Source organism: Orbicella franksi, chromosome 9 (genome assembly GCF_964199315.1).
Source record: "Orbicella franksi chromosome 9, jaOrbFran1.1, whole genome shotgun sequence".
Classification (NCBI taxonomy): Eukaryota; Metazoa; Cnidaria; class Anthozoa; order Scleractinia; family Merulinidae; genus Orbicella; species Orbicella franksi.
In genome coordinates this window covers 2152283-2168652 of record NC_138153.1, presented here as the reverse complement: position 1 = coordinate 2168652, position 16370 = coordinate 2152283, and the positions used below count along the sequence as shown (strand labels likewise).

Here is a 16370-nt window from a genome sequence, read left to right as displayed (position 1 = left end):
GTAAAAGTACACATTCTGCTGTGAAGTTTTGCTTGAAGAGTTCACGTTGGAATCACAAATTGTGTGGCAGCTGTAGTTTTGAAATTTATGGGAAATGTATGGGAACAAAGAAGAGTTTCAAGTTTGATCTGCATGAAATGAACACACAAGTGGAACACCTTTTCATAAGAATGGTTTTGCATGAAGACTTCTCGCCTTGACATGGAGACAACATGTAACTTGGAAATAGACTATTGTTTCAGGCAAGGCATTAATGAACATTTTGTCTCACTTTCTGTTTTGTTGGCTCTTAACAAATCTGACCTATATAAATGCTCATTTTGTAAAAGTAAATAATTAGTGCAAAGGTCACAATTCAGGTTTTTGTAACTGAGCTTTAAACTTGACAAATAAAACAAGCTCCTTTGATTTCTTCATAAAGAGCTGACATTAATTTCATGTTTTCTTATAAAATATAATCAAAATAAATTATCATTAATTAAATATTGTTCCATTATTGTCAACATGATGTCTGGATGCCCAGCTAAAAGTCTTTTTGAATGTACCTGAAAGTTTAAATGAAATTACTTACACATAAACCACTGTTTCTAAATTGACCATATTGCTTGACCTCCAACATCAAAGTGGAACTAATGTAAAAGGTGGGCAGGGAATTAATTTTGCAAATATACTTTTTTTGTTACAAACAAAAAGCTTTTAACTTTATCTTTAATAGATGTCCCTCTGTGGTAGAAAGCATCCAACCATTTTATGGCTTGTCTTTGTCACATCGAATGACAAAAGGCCAACAAGCATTACCATGACTCATTGTTTGTTTTATATATATATTTTAAAACACTTATGTACATGTATTTCATATTTTATTAATTATTAGATAAGTAATCATAGTTAGGTGTCCCCAATTATATACATTGTATGTTAGCGACTTCAACACATTAATAAAGTTCTTATCTTCTTTTCTTATCTTATGTCCCAAACGTTTTTACTTATTTCATATTAATTGTAAGTCCAGGGTATAAGTCCACATATTTTCTAAGGTACTTAATAATATTAGGGGTGGCAGATGGTCGTTCAAAAACCATGGGTCTTGCAAAAATTTGTCAAATTTCACAGATCTTGCACTATTGTTTAAGCAGTCTCACAGTCTCAATTTTTTCACAAAGCTGTGTTGAGCTCGCAGTCTCTTAGCCTTTTTTGCAAGGCTAAGAAAGTCTTGAAGTACTGATGTGTTTGTTTTCTTTACTCAGTAATGCACTACTGTATGTCATTGGTTTGTAAATGATGTCTGAACATTTTAGAATCTGAATGTCTTGAGCTTGCAATTGATGAAGTCAAAATGTCTCAGGCTTGCAAAGAAAAATGCTAGTCTCGCCTTCTCACAGAGTCTAGCATTTACCATTCACCACCCCTAGTATTATTCTTGCAAAATAACTTGGCTTTAAAGATCAAGCAACAAAAAAAGAAAAAAACAAAATCAATTTTAGAGATCTTCAAAATTTATGAAAAATTTCTGTCAGTGAGTATGACGAATGTGCTGTTTCTCTCTGTACCATCATTTCCAGTAATTATTTGTTTTCCTCTTTGTGAAGTAGTATCTCCCAAACCTCACTTGGAGGCACAGTTGCCTTTGTACAAGAATTTACAATCTCAGCTAGGAGGGTGGCAGAATCCTGCAAGAATAGAATAAAAATGGCATGAAAATATGCTAGGATATTTGTCTGCAGACATTATCTGTTCCAAGAAGCAAACAGTTTCCAAAAACAAAGCTTGAGGAAAACTATTCTCTTCTTGGAACAAATAATGTCCAAGGAAAAATATGCAAGAGCATATTTTTGCACATATTGTGTTTATTATCCCTTAGATATTTTTCCCAACACTTCTGATCTTGTCAAAATATTGGGGAATATCAAAACAATAGCCTCCTTTTGGCATGAGATCATGCTAAGATATTTGTCTGTAGACCTTATCTGCTCCGAGAAGTGAACAGTTTTGAGAGAGCATGGCTCAAGGAAAACTGTGAGCTTCGAGGAACAGATAATGTCCAAAGACAAATATCTGAGCAGATTCTCACACCAAATGGAGGCTATCGTGTTTATTATCCTTTAAATATTTTTTGCAACACGTGCAGTTTTGAAAATTGCTTAATTTTAGCTGGGGAATATTTTGTCACATGACATGTTTAGACTAATCGTGCGCAAGCGAAAATATTAAGACACTAAGACATTACCCAGATTTAGCTAGGGCATATTCTGTCGTGTGATATGTTTAGACCAATCGCGTGTGAGTGAAAATATTTGATGGATTATAATCCTAGAAAAGCAGAATGTCCACCAGTGAAGCCAGAAGAAGGGAACTTGAATATTGCTATCCTGGATGCTTATTCGACACCCATTACCCTGCCCACTGCTCCCCCTCCCCACACACACACATAGGTAGGTAGGTAGGTAGGTAGGTAGGTAAGACTTTATTTTACGAGGGTAAAACATACCCCACCACCAGCACCTCACAAAATAACATAAAAACTTGCCTTTTGATACATGTGTTTTTGTAGCCTCTCCTCAAATTCACCTCTCTTCACTATGTCTACTTTTCTCTTTAAGAATGAGTGGTTGGCAATATCAGATTTCATTTTCCTGGAAAGGAATAGCAGAAAACTAAGTAGTTATTCCAAAAGGCATAAAAAACTAGACATTTATACAGAGATTTCAAAATTTGAAACACACAGCAACCTCTGGGGAGGGAACTCCTTCATAGCATTGACAGAAATTATTATAAAATCTAGGTTTAAAAATTGTGTTTCCACTAATACTTATTGGTCTTATTGGTAATGCAAAGGATGTCCTACTTTAAAATTTCATAGTAGCTCCACATTAATTCATATTATTTTGTACCTCTTAGTGTAACAGGTACTAGTTACTGACATTATTTTATTGTATCCTGGACATTGTAGTCTGGCTTTTTTCAAAATTTCTGACAAGCATCCCTGACACACGGCCACAATACCCATCCACCATTGGGTCAGTGAATATAAAACTCAAATCTGAATGTTGTGAGATTTGTGTTCACTTAAACATTTTTACAGTGTAAGTAATTTCATATACACATGCACAAGACTGAGTTATAGTCACACAGATTCCTTTTGATGTTTACCCATTGAACGGTCAAAACAAGAACACAGGAAGTGAATATTGGTGATTACCTACAGTCATTACAATGTCTTGGGTTGTGAAATTCCTGTTCTTTTAACTGTTATATGAGCAGAGAAGTGGAAGTTTGATTAGTATGTAACACATACTATTGAAACTGTCATCAGTAGTTATGATATCAAGAATACACTACTGTGATGATTTTTCTTGATTTGATACAAAACAATGCAATAATGGTTTATTCAGGAAGCAAATAAATAGATGTGATAAGATGAAAAAAATTATCATAACAAGTAGTTGGCAACAATACTAAATAAACAGGAACTCTTAACAAAGCTAGTGAGGTTAGCCTGATATGACAACTGCCTGATTCTTCAGTAATGTTTCAAAAATTCTGATTATGTCATACAGTGAAACCTGTATTAGGCGGACACCCTTAGGACCCTCATTAGTGTCTGCTTAATACAGGGTGTCCACTCAAAACAGGTTGCAATATGTTGTGCAATAACAGATAATTGTTCACCCTTTTGTAACACAGTGTAAAACAGTCAAAGAAAGCTCATAGCACAATGTCCAGTCAGTCAATGTGTCAGTCTGGAATAATCACTTAGCTTTAAAGCGACATCACTGAACAACGTTAAAGGAATCTCAGCTGAACCTTTGGAGGTAAAATGCCCTTGAAGTTTTGTTGCTTATTGTGCAACAAAATGGCTTAATATTGGTGTCTGCATCCGCTTAACAGAGCTGCCTGCTGAATGCAGGTTTATTTTACAGTAAATGTGTGAAGAAAATTTAGGAACTTGAGCTGGTGTCTGCTTAGTCAAGGGTGTCCGCTTAATATGGGGTCTGCTTAATACAGGTTTCACTGTACTAGTTCTCATATGGCCACTTAAGCAGAGTTGAACTGGTCTGGCCATGACCTGTTATACACACCATTCTCTTGTCTCCAGAAAAGATTTTCCTGTGAAAGGACAAGGAGGTCTTTTCCTAGGAAGAAAATTTGGATTTCAGAAAAACCATGCTACTTTGCTTTAATGTAGCTGTAATGTTCTTCCTACGAAAAACCCGTCTTGCCCTTCTTGCCAAAAGTCTTCATTTTCCTAGCATAATATTATTGTTTCTAAACAATTATTGAAATCAATCAATAACACTAGCCTTTTCTGTTTTCCTCATCAAGTTTTCAATTCTTAAACTTTCAATCTTTCTTTTGTTCCCATCGATAGGTTGTAAAGTCTGCTGGTTCCCTCCATTAGCAGACACAGTTCTCTTGCCTGCAGCTTGCAACAAAAAATTTCATATTTGATAATTTCATCACATTTCCTCTTCTTTAGAGAGACGTTAGTCAGATTAGCTTAAACCTCAATGCCCTAATACTTAGCTAAAGTTAATCAACGGTAATATCTCCAGCGAAAATATTTTAATTCATTTTGATGCCCAAAAAAAAAAAATTGGTTCATGCTTAAAACTGACCTTAAAGTACAGCATATAGATATTTTTTAGACAGTATTTCATTCTTAATTATAATATACATTTTAACTTAAGAAAATAATGTCAACAGCTAAGTACAATCCTGTAAAACTTGTGCAAACAACTGAGATAAACAAACATATTTAGTTGTACTCCACAAAAACTCACAAGTTATGTAATTTATCTATTATCCTCAACATGCAAAAAAAAATCAAAACTAAATGTTCTGCACATCATAAATATATGTTATATTTGAAAGTAACAAATTAAAATATTTATGCTGCTTACAATGTCTATGGTTATCTTCTTGTTGTTTGCCCAGTTCTACAATTTTTAATTTTCTTGAACAGAAGTTGTTCTCTTGCTGGTAACCTAAAAGATAAAGAATGAAGTTCTGATGATTAGTGAGTTTGTCCACTTTTTGCTCATGTCTGGTCCTGTCAGAGAAAAATACCAGTTGATTGAATTGGTTGCAAATTCTGGTCACTGAGAATGTGAGGTTCCAGAAAATATCCAATTACCAACCCCAAGGAGGGTTATTTAAAATTCCAAGCGGGGTCCCTTGCCCAAAGCCAAAATTTTTAAAGGAATTAAGTGTGAACCAAAATCAGACAGATCTCCAGAGGGAGGGGAGATCAAACCAAAATACCTCAACGGGAGGATTATCCATATTTTCTTGAACACAATGAAATGACGCCAGTTTTCATCCTTATAAGATTTTCACCAATTGACTGAAAAGCATCAAATCTTGTACTATAATGTTCACATAATTAATATTTCTTAAACTCAATGATAAACACTTGCCATCAATAACCCTGGTTTCCATTAACTGTATGTTTATATGCAGGGGTGGGTTTTGTCATGGTTAGTATTCATGAGGAATAACTTAGTTAGCCCCAGGTTCTCCAAACTGACTCTAGGTCAGTTGTTGATTATCATCAGCTGTCATTTGACCTCTCTTTGTTTCTCGTTCGCTTGTTCTAGTCATTTCATTCACCCTCCCTCCCTCCCTCCCGGAGTTCCACTTGAGTCCCCAGACCCTCACGCTTGTTAATAAAGATGCCCAAACTGATTCACTAGCTCTTAGTCTTGCTTGTTGAGGTGCTCAGGGAGGGACATCAGGGGATAATTTTTTAGTTGCTTTGGAAATCCACCTTGATCAGCACTCCTTTTCAGACTATTAATTTTACAATCTTATTTCCTCTTGCTAGATATAATACTGTGATTGAATTTCTTCTCAGTTTTCAGTATGAGAGTGATGACAAAAGTAGTCACAACAAAGAAGAAAGAGTGGTGAACAAGATTCACAATTATAAAAAAATTGCCATAATTTCAAATGAAGGGGTCTTTATCACACTAGAGTGCTCCCTGTCCCCCACAACTGCCTTTTCCTTCTTTTTTCCCTCTTTCTTCATAAGAACCCCCATCTTATCCAGGGTGCATTCCGCAAGACTTGCACACCCAAGATATGCCAAGGCTTTTTAAATTTCACGCCACACTGCCAACAGCCAGCCATAATCCAGTCTCTTTCTCTTATTGGTCTCTTCAAATAATCCCAATTTTCTTGGTATTATGTTCACTGGAAAAATCTGGACTCGCATGGATCACTGAAGATGCCCGTTATCAGCCAAGATACGGTATTCAATATGGGGAATAAAGTGAAGTTCAGAGGCCATAGTTATGAATGCACCCTGGCATCTTATGAGACAGAAATTTAATATATTCAGAGATGCCAACTAAAATGACATAAACATCAAGTTACCAAAATGACTATTTCTCAACCATCATTATGTTGTTTAAAAGTCAGTTATGCCATTTCAGCCCCCAAAATAAATTTTATCCTGAGAAATTATGTCAAAAAATTATCAGCCAAAATCAGTGTTAAAAATGTACTTAGAGCATTTCAGTCTCTGGGGAATTTGGTGACCCATATGATATGGGACACCAGGAGATCTGGTCTACATTCGGAAATCTGGGGAGACTCCTCAGTCTAGGGATGTCTGGGAGAGTTGACATCAGTGATATATTGCAAAATCTAGTGAATAGCTCCCACCATCCATTTTTTTGTCTTCATCTTTCTTTCCATAATTCTTTGTGTTGGAGTTAGCCTGCTTGGATAAAAGTATTGCTAACTTCTTCTTAATAAAGTTCTCTTGTACTTCTTCCTTTCTTGATTCACTGATAGATTCATCCTAAAATTATCAAAATATTACAGTAAATTTTGGGATGTGATAAGTTTGATTTTAATCTATGTATACCTGTTGTCTGACCACTTTTACCACACGTCAGTCTGGGCAAACAAAATACCACACAGTACATTAAAAGTAACCATTCAAAAGTAAAAATAACAACAGCACACTATGAAAGCCTGTTAATATTTGTAGATGGTGTGATTTCCAGAACTATAAAACAGCAAAATAGGGGTTTTGGGGGGCCATTTTTGAATAATATCACACTTAAGTTAAAATTAAGGTGCTCTTACCAGCATCATCGCTATGGTAACCTGTTATGCCATGAAGATGACAATAACATATAAGCAGTAAGATTTTGATAATTAGCGCTTTTGTTGGAAATTTTCCTAAAAAAAGGCACTGCCTAATTATCAACGCCTTACTGCTTCTATGTATCTCGGCTTATTCTTATGAGCTAGTGAGAACCAGCAGTAGGTTACAAAATTATTTACTTTGAAACGCGGAAAACCGTGAATACCAGAAGAAATTAAGGAATGTTATTGTGTCGCAAGAAAAAAGTCAATACGGTGAGAGAAAAGTTAACCGCAAACGCTAACGGTAATATTGTTTGTGCTTTTGAGGTTTCCTTGAGTGTTCTGAACGTTATTGTGGTTGGTCAGTACACCTGTCAGAATCAAATCGACGGTTTTCCGAGCTTCACAGTTAAAAGCCAATACGCTGACATACACCTTTGTAGATGATCCATCTTCGCTAAAGTTATCAGCTATGGACTCAAATTGATCAGAATAGTCTTGTTCTTCTGTTATTGCACCAGTTTTATTCGCGGAAACTGTCGCAATTATGCTGGGAGTCGATTCATCATAGCCTTCACTAATAGTTTGCCCAAATGGTGAGCTCTCTTGAATTTCTTCTGCCGAAGTGGAAGATTCTGCAAGAAATACACTTTCGCGTCTGCCCATCGCGAAATGAGAACTTCTATGACCAGCTAGTACTGACTCTTCTGCTGTTTCGAAACTGTCGTCCTCATAAGAACTGTTATAAATATTTTTTCGATCATCCAGCGATGATGACATTTTTCCACATTTCCCGCGCTCTTGCCCAGGTCCAGTTTGCTCCGGTACAATTTGTGTCCTCATACATGACGGATCTATTCTCGCACGTTTACGGGATGAATAAACGAACGAACGTCGCGTGGAAAAACAAATGTCGCATTCTGAAACTCTAACGCCGCATTGTGAAACTCTTAATGTCGAATGTCAGAGAACAAAGATAAAATGTAAGCTGAACATTGAAAGCGAAGGTCGAATTTTGGCGGGTATAGAGGCACAATTTCTTGGGGACATGTTTTTTACCACGTGCACGCGTCGGGAGCTGTATAGGCGAGGAGGAAATCAAATATAGAAACACGTGAAACTCTATGCAACACGTGAAAAACGAACTTTTCAGTAACAAAGCAGGTATTTCATGGGTAAACCTGGTTAGAATAGATGTAGCAAGAAAACAGCTGTAACCAGGGTTTTAGTTTGCGGCCGGGCCAGTTGTTCAACCGGCCATGCCCACTTCCGTTTATTCTTTACTCGAGTATCTTGCAAGTCACTCATAAACTAGAGCGTAACAGACCGCTATAAAAATAAAGGCCATCAAAAAACAAATTTTCAGTCTGATCGAATCTTGAGTCCGTTGAAAATGATTTTGTTCCGATTCCTTTCTCCTCCCAACTAAGTGCCTAAGCTTATCACATTATAACTTTGTCAGGAGAAATATTGAGGTAAACTGTTTTTCCGGTTTCAAGAACGTTGGAAAACAACGTTTTTAAAACAGTTTCTGGGGGTTCTTGCCTTCAGTCCCCAATAAAGGCTGGCGCCTTTGCACACGCAACCAGCCTCAAAGAGGAAAAATGTTGGCCACCCCAGTTAAAGGGCTCTGTCTTGAGAGGATCTGGCTATTATATTTTATACGGAGCATGTCGAAACGAAGGAAATCACTGTGAAACTCAGTTCTAAAGATAATTAAACATGCTTTCAGGGACACAACTTGGAGTAAAGGCAATAAGATTTCGCTTCACCATGCAATATCAATAATTTCAATGACATCGAAAATGGCGAGGCTGACTAGGGTCCTCCAGAAGAATTTCTGTACAAGCCGAAGTGACGGCATTTCAGTGGACCGGAGCTGGAACCAGACCATCGCTTACGTTGATCAGCCGCCAAACAAACGCAGATCTTTTTGCTGTTTTACTGATTACAACAGGAAAAATGCTGCGCCTGACTAAATTTGGCAAATGCATATTTGTCAGACTTTATGAATATTAAATTGATGCGAGCAGTGGATGCAAATGTCATTATGTGTTCAACTTGTTTAGTTTCTTCATACTTAGTTAACTTAATTTGTAACTTTATTCACTTTTGTATTTTTTATTTTGATGGATAGGCTTTTATCTTCTAAATAATTACGTTGTTTAAAAATTTAATTTGTCTATAGCCCTGATACATGTAACTCGCCAAAGTTAGGTGTCCCCAATAGCTGTTATAGCAGTTATCAGCGGCTTGACACACAAACGAGGCGAAAGAGTCAATTCTGTATTGTACTGACCCTGCTGCCCTTTCGCCTCGTTTGCATACCTATTATTATTATTATTATTATTATCATTATTATTATCATCATCACCATCATCGTCATTATTATTATTATTATTATTATTATTATTATTATTATTATTAAAGATTCGTACAGCTATTGATGATATTGAAGCTGGTTTCGTCATTGGCTCCGGGCAACAACAAGTTGCCTAGGGAAGCCAAGAAACACCCCTTGTTTGCTTTTTCTCTTCTTTCTACATCTCCAGCACCTTTCTAAGAATTCTTGCCGAACCCAACAATGTACATCTCTGGATCAGTCCAACAGGAATGCCCACCTCAATGGCTCTCAGATTGTCCTTCAATCTCAGTGGTATTGATCCCAATGCTCCCACTACCACTGGAATAACCTTTGTCCTCACACCCCACATTTTTCGAACTTCTCTTGCTAGATCTTGATACTTTTCAACTTTTTCATCTTCCTTCTCTCTCACCCCATTATCCTCTGGAATTGCCACATCTATAATCTGACAGCTCCTGTCTCTCTTGTCAATGATCACCAAACCCGGTGTCCTAGCCCCTATTTCATGGTCTGTTCGCACACTGAAGTCCCATAGAAGTTTGTAATCCTCATTTTCAAGTACACTGTCTGGAACATGGTCATACCATCTCTCCTTTCGTTCAAACCCACATTTTCCTGACAGGTCCCAATGGATTGCTCTAGCCACGTTATCATGTCTCCTTTTGTGTTCTTTTTGTGCCAGTTTCGAGCACGAACTTACAATATGGCTAATGGTCTCGTTACTCTGCTTACAGATTCTACATTTCGGGTCATTCTGTGACTTGTCAACCATCGTTTTAATATAGTTTGTTCGTATTGCTTGATCTTGTGCAGCAATGATAAGAGCTTCTGTTTCTCTCTTGAGCTTTCCTTCTTTTAACCAGGTCCATGTTTCCTCACTTCTTTGTTCTTCACCCCGTCTTGCAAACTGTCCATATAACGGCTTTTCTTTCCAGTCTTGAATATTTTCAGTTCTTCTCCTCGCTTTTATTATTATTATTATTGTTATTATTATTATTATTATTATTATTATTATTATTATTATTGTTATTATTCGTTAAGGCAATTGAGAATACTATTTCTGGGGAACTCTAGCCGAAGCCACGAACACTGAGCCAAGAAGTGGACCTGCATATAGCTACAGTGTATTTTTAGAGTAGAATTTTTGCCATTTAAATGTGTAGAGTATTTTTTACTATTCTTATTTAAATTTTTTCGACAAATGACAATAGACAAATTTATAAGGGTTGTAAAGAATGAGTGTAATTTGTAATTCGTTTGTAAGTTAGTATTTCCCTGACATATATATTGTCCTAAGAATTTTTACAGTTGTAATTTTTTATAAGCTACTAATAAACATTATTGTTATTATTATTATTATTATTATTATTATTATTGTTACTATTATTAAATGTAGCCGGCAACAGGCTAAAATTTTACGTTCTTGTGCACATGGATGAAGATTTCTCAAGTTATTAAGATCACTCGCTCGTTTCGATTTGAACGGCTGTGTGTTTTCATAGCCGCAAGAGTAGGGGGAAGGGATCCAGTTCGATTTTTTCTATTTATTTATTTATTTATTTATTTTGGTAAATTTGAATTTATGCGACGCTCGAGCACAGCTAGTTCCCGACCTTTATTATCCAATCAGAACAGCACGAGCGCTCGATCGAGAGTACTCCGAAGGTTTTTGACGCCATCACGGCGATACCAGTTGCTTGGCAACTGAGGGCTCAGTATTTTTCACGTGCGATAAGTTGCCGCACGAGGCACATGCACCTGAACAGACACGACACGTGCATAATTCGATGCTTCCAACGCTCGAATAAATTGTCCTCCAACCGGTCAAAAACGTTTCTGGAGTTAAATTCACATGATAGCATCGCTTCATTGCGGAATATTTGTTCTTCTTGATATTGAGCGAGGCGTTTCAGTGTTTTTATTTTATACCCATGTTGAGCTATTCATGTACGGGCATATGGCACAGCTGTCGGCGAAAATAACACTTAATGATTTTTAATAGGCCTTGGGTCGAAAAACCTGCAACACGAAATCAAGAGTTTATATTTGTCAGTTTCTATACGAAAAGAAACATGAAATGCAAAATAAAATCACGATTTCGGAGATCTTAAAGTATTTGCTGCTACTCTAAAATCTGATTTGAAATAAGGTTGGATAGGTGTATCCAGTTGGTATATTGCGATTTGTTTCATACAGAAACGTTTCAAATCCAAGATCACAAGTCGATCGATCTTAAGTCGTTTTTCGCCTGAGTCAAAAGCCTTCATCGTTTTAGGCAAGAAACGTTTCATACTTCCCAGCCGTTTGAGATCGCGCGGCGAAACAGCTCACATGGAACAATCCGCATGCACGTTTCACGGTGTATGCCCAGAAAACGTGACCAAGTCACCTTTTTTGCAAGTGGCCAAGTGATTTGCGTGATGATAAACAAATTCTGCACGTGAAGAAATGTTATTGTTTACAGCTGCGGACCAATCACAAGGGGTTTTGATAACTCCCGGCAGCCTCAGTTTTTAGCGCGGATGATGCACTCGCTCGCGAATCTTTTCCCGGCACGTGAAATAAACAAGGAATTGAGGAAAACGGTTAGAGGAAACGGCTTGTGGAAGAAGCGCGAGTTAAATTAAAAGCTTAGATCAATTCCAAAAGAGAAGAGCACAAACGTAACTGATTCAGTTGAATGTAGAGATCAGCTGCAGCCCGTGTACGAAACATCCAGGTGGGGAAAACAACAATACGGTATTTTGGTTTACGAGTTGCATATAAAGCTAACGCTCAATGTCGGTAACAACATTGCAGACGTTTAAGTACAGTGCTTGATTCTACTTTTTGCCTAAACCTTTCCGTTTTTCTCTCAGATCGAAGCGCAAACGCCATGAATTGCAATTTCTTAAAGGATTACATGGACTTGGACGAGTTCCTGGCCGTCAAGGATTTGTGTACTGGCCTCTCACGGACCGAAAGTGATTACTCGGAGGACGAAATAGATCAGGACATTGCCAATCTTGTGGGCGATGAAGATAACACTACCATCTACGGTTTGCCATCTTCCCAGTTCAATACTCCACAGCTATCTCCCAGTTGCTTTGGCAGTGATACAGACGAAGGAAGAGGTGAGAGTGTCAGCTCTGAAAATGTTGCTTCCTTGAGCTCCAGCGAGTCGCTCAATTCAAACGAAAACGACAACAAGGTGGTGCCGCGGAAGAGGAAGAGAAAATCTGCAGCAAATGATACGGCGACTCAGAAAGCAGCGCCGAGGAGGAGACGGAGAAAGACGGAAAACGCCGACAAGAAAGCGGCGAGTGGTGCTTCAGCACCAATCGTGAACGAAGGTGAAACGTCTAAACTCGTTGGGCTATGCCAGAGAGGTTCCCGGCAATCAGTGGACGACGAAGCGAAAGATGACAAGTACTGGGAAAGGCGGCGAAAAAACAATCAAGCAGCGAAAAAATCACGAGATCTAAAGAGACAGAAAGAAATGTGCGTTGCGGAAAAAGCGGCATTACTGGAAGAGGAGAACAGACAGTTGCGCGAGGAAGTTAAAAAACTTAAAGAGTACCTCAAAACTCTGGACAACAAAATTGGATGAATCTTGTGCCAACTGAAAATAAGTTATCGAAAAGGCCTAGTTATGTTAAGTTTAATATAAAATATTGTAAATAGTTGTGTAGAAATCAGGTTCACCTCTAGAAGGGGCAGGAGTGGGAAGTAAGAGGGGGGGGGGTGGAAGGGGTCAGTCCCATATAAAGGGGAATTGGGTGATAATCATATTAATGGCTTGTTACAACTTAGAACTTAAATATCTTACATGACTACTTGGAATTATTCTGATACCTTTCAAAATATGATGAAATCAGAGACTTCCTGGATGACAAGATTAAAATCTGAAAGATAGACTTCAGTCAGTTTTGAAAATCTGAATTTGTGACTCATTCCAGAGAACGCCCCCCCCCCCCTCCCAGCCCCCAGCAAAGAGGCAAAAGGAATGCAAAATAATCAGACTCACTACCTGGTTGTTTCTGCAATCAGCAATTTGCTAGTTACCTCTGAGACACTCTTTTCTAGTGATCACCCTTGTCACTTTAATGTGGGAGTCCTTACAATGAAGAAGCCAGTGAGGGTGGGGCAGCACTTCTGGGAAAATTTTCATGGAGGTGTTGAAACCCTTTCCCTATTTCTAGCCAAAACTTATCATTTTCCATACATTTTCCAGAATGCAGATGTATTGCGCAAGTGCATTGCGAGGGAGTTATTAGGGTGCTTGTGACCCACTGGTTGTAAAGAATAAATAACAAAAATCGCTAATCCATGAAATTAAATATGCTAAAATTTAGTGGGCACATTTTTAATATTTGTTTCCAATGGAGAATTATTCTGGAATTGCATTTCCAAATTTTCAAGAGAAGGTAGGGGTGGGGTGGGAGCATGATATTAGTATTGCAACTACATGCTAGTATAGGACCTTCTCTGAGAGAATCCTGCGTACACTCCTGTAATTTCAGACCACAACCATTGATAACTTGAAATAATATACTGTCTTGACGGTCTTATCAAAAAAATAAACTTAAAATGCTTATATTTGCACTAATTCCCAAGAGAGGTATAGAGAAGATAGGAGTTAATCATTGTCAGTTGGTGATTCATTCAGCAATTAAAATGTAAATAGAATTAAATTCCAAGAATATATAAACATTTTTCTACATGTATCCAAAAATGTGATTCCAAGAATCTTTTGAGGTGCTTATATTACCGTCATGATACTCTTACATATACACTTCTAAAATATGGCTTGGGCCTTGAGATCAATAAAATTCATTATTATGTGTGTTATAGCTAAACTTATCATTTTCTTGGTATCTGTGATAGCAAACTAATATTGTGTTTCATGTACTTGTTTAGTGAGGTTGGTAAAGGATGTGAACACAAACTGAGCTTTAGCATTCTTTTTTTTTTTTTTTGCATGAAACAAATAACCACCTTTGTTCATGATATGCTCGGGTAAACAGCTGTAAGTCAAGATTTACTTGTGTGGCAGGCATAGCCTGAGCTCAACTCCACTGGGAGTGCCAAGCTCAGAATTGCCCAGTAAACAGTAAGTTATTTTGCGTCTCTTCATTTCAGCATTTGGACAAGTTTCAGCTTGAACTGCTATTAATTTGACTTAAATGACAAGAATCTAGTTTTTAGTTGGGTGTCAACTGATTTTTCTGGCTTCAACCCGTAATACATTATTTTGAATGGTCATGAACTGGGATAAAACTTTTAATTTTCCACAAGATGTAAACTCAACCCCCTTTACCACCCTCACATTAACATGTTTTATATTGCAGTACTTTTACATGATGTGCTATATATTATATTGCATTCTTCCGTTCGTTAGATGAACATGTTTTCATAGAATGTTCATTCACTCTCCAAGAAAAATAATAAAGATTAGTTTTGATTTAAATGTGGACGTGCTTTTATTCCTTTTTGAAAATATACCATGTTCTGATTAGTTACGCAGTTGTTTTGCATATGGTCATGCAAGCATGGGGCTCTTTCAAAATACTGTTCAAATTTCCAGCAATTTCTGAGAGTGAATGGAGCAGTGTTTTCCACATGGCGTTAATTGTAGGAATGGCTCCAAACACCGAGGTTTTTTCTCTCAACAAGGAAAAAAGAAAATGACAATCTTAAAAGCCAGAATCGAAATCGGGTCATTTGGGTCATGAGGGAGTCACATGACCACTTCACCATCAGGGAGCTGGCTGCCGGAAAGAGATTATTTTAAGAGTATATCATGTTACCATTGCAAATATTAAGAGCTAACTGAGTAGGCTAACCAGAGCGCTCTGTGGACTAACCGGTATCCTAGTTAGGCTAACTAGAGTGAACAGTAGGCTAACCTGAGTTAAAAGTAGGCTAACCTGAGTGAAAAGCAGACTAACCGGGGTGCTATAAATAGCTAACCATACTTGTTCCCAGTGCATTCGGAGGTAATTAATCATTATAGTGTTTTCCAGTTGACTGTTAGATAGTGGACTGAAAATTTTTTGCAATTTTTGTGACCTCACAAGGTATACAGAAATGTGAATAATTTATTGTAGGTTTTGATTCATGTTACTTGTTTGTTTGTTTGTTTGTTTGTTTGGTTTTTCAAGGTAGATTGAATATCTTTGTTGTTATGATTAACAGGTACTGTAGCAAAAAACACAATCCTGAAAGAAGAGTGAACAGAAAGTGAAGAATGATCATCGCAGTTAATTTTCCAATTTAAGCAATTGGAAAGAAGAAGCCTGAAAAAAATCAGGGCTTCAACAGGATTCAAACCCGTGACCTCCGCGATACCGGTGCGATGCTCTACCGAGCTATGAAGCCACACATTGGGAGCGAGGTCAATTAATCTAGTTCATATCTTCCCGTGAGGAGTGAAATGATGTGAAGTTTATATCAAATAATTCATATATGAACTGCGGTTGTGGATGAAAGTGAAGAATGATCATCGCCGTTAATTTTCCAATTTAAGCAATTGGAAAGAAGAAGCCTGAAAAAAATCAGGGCTTCAACAGGATTCGAACCCGTGACCTCCGCGATACCGGCGCGATGCTCTACCAACTGAGCTATGAAGCCACACATTGGGAGCAAGGTCAATTAATCAAGTTCATATCTTCCCGTGAGGAGTGAAATGATGTGAAGTTTATATGAAATAATTCATACATGAACTGCGGTTGTGGATGAAAGTGAAGAATGATCATCGCAGTTAATTTTCTAATTTAAGCAATTGGAAAGAAGAAGCCTGGAAAAAAATCAGGGCTTCAACGGGATTCGAACCCGTGACCTCCGCAATACTGGTGCGATGCTCTACCAACTGAGCTATGAAGCCACACATTGGGAGCGAGGTCAATTAATCGAGTTCATATCTTCC

At 37.6% G+C, this 16370-nt stretch overlaps 2 protein-coding genes and 1 non-coding gene across 5 annotated transcripts; 1 reads left to right on the top strand and 2 right to left on the bottom strand.

The window, feature by feature from the left end:
• Positions 1-62: 62 nt before the first annotated feature.
• LOC145496801 (uncharacterized) lies at positions 63-7976 on the bottom strand. 2 transcript variants are annotated; one of them, XM_081476548.1, is made up of 8 exons: positions 7534-7976; positions 6667-6805; positions 4902-4985; positions 4302-4423; positions 3200-3246; positions 2528-2633; positions 1551-1670; positions 63-545 (listed from the first exon to the last, which is right to left on the bottom strand). In XM_081476548.1, exons 1-7 carry the CDS (start codon positions 7939-7941, stop codon positions 1566-1568), a joined length of 1011 nt encoding a protein of 336 aa, XP_081332674.1. In that variant the 5' UTR covers positions 7942-7976; the 3' UTR covers positions 63-545; positions 1551-1565. The 2 variants fall into 2 exon arrangements, with proteins under 2 accessions (XP_081332674.1, XP_081332675.1); XM_081476549.1 differs by having other exon boundaries at positions 4302-4417.
• Positions 7977-11764: 3788 nt separating this feature from the next.
• On the top strand, positions 11765-14912 carry LOC145496804 (uncharacterized). 2 transcript variants are annotated; one of them, XM_081476553.1, is made up of 2 exons: positions 11765-12202; positions 12322-14912. In XM_081476553.1, the coding sequence occupies exon 2, from the start codon at positions 12339-12341 to the stop codon at positions 13050-13052; it is 714 nt and encodes a 237-aa protein (XP_081332679.1). In that variant the 5' UTR covers positions 11765-12202; positions 12322-12338; the 3' UTR covers positions 13053-14912. The 2 variants fall into 2 exon arrangements, with proteins under 2 accessions (XP_081332679.1, XP_081332678.1); XM_081476552.1 differs by having other exon boundaries at positions 11766-12182.
• A 1343-nt stretch (positions 14913-16255) lies between these two features.
• Positions 16256-16328, bottom strand: Trnat-agu (transfer RNA threonine (anticodon AGU)). The gene has a single exon. It is a non-coding gene; the product is annotated as a tRNA-Thr (tRNA).
• Between the last annotated feature and the right edge of the window lie 42 nt (positions 16329-16370).

What these genes read in the sequence shown, in the direction of transcription:
- LOC145496801 (XM_081476548.1), bottom strand. Translation starts at nt 7,941, where the DNA reads ATGAGGACACAAATTGTACCGGAGCAAACTGGACCTGGGCAAGAGCGC. An exon ending in TGAAGACAAAAAAATGGATG is followed by an intron (nt 4,986 to 6,666) that starts GTGGGAGCTATT and finishes TTTATCTTTTAG; the next exon opens with GTTACCAGCAAGAGAACAAC. An exon ending in AAAAACACATGTATCAAAAG is followed by an intron (nt 1,671 to 2,527) that starts GCAAGTTTTTAT and finishes CTATTCTTGCAG; the next exon opens with GATTCTGCCACCCTCCTAGC.
- LOC145496804 (XM_081476553.1), top strand. Translation starts at nt 12,339, where the DNA reads ATGAATTGCAATTTCTTAAAGGATTACATGGACTTGGACGAGTTCCTG.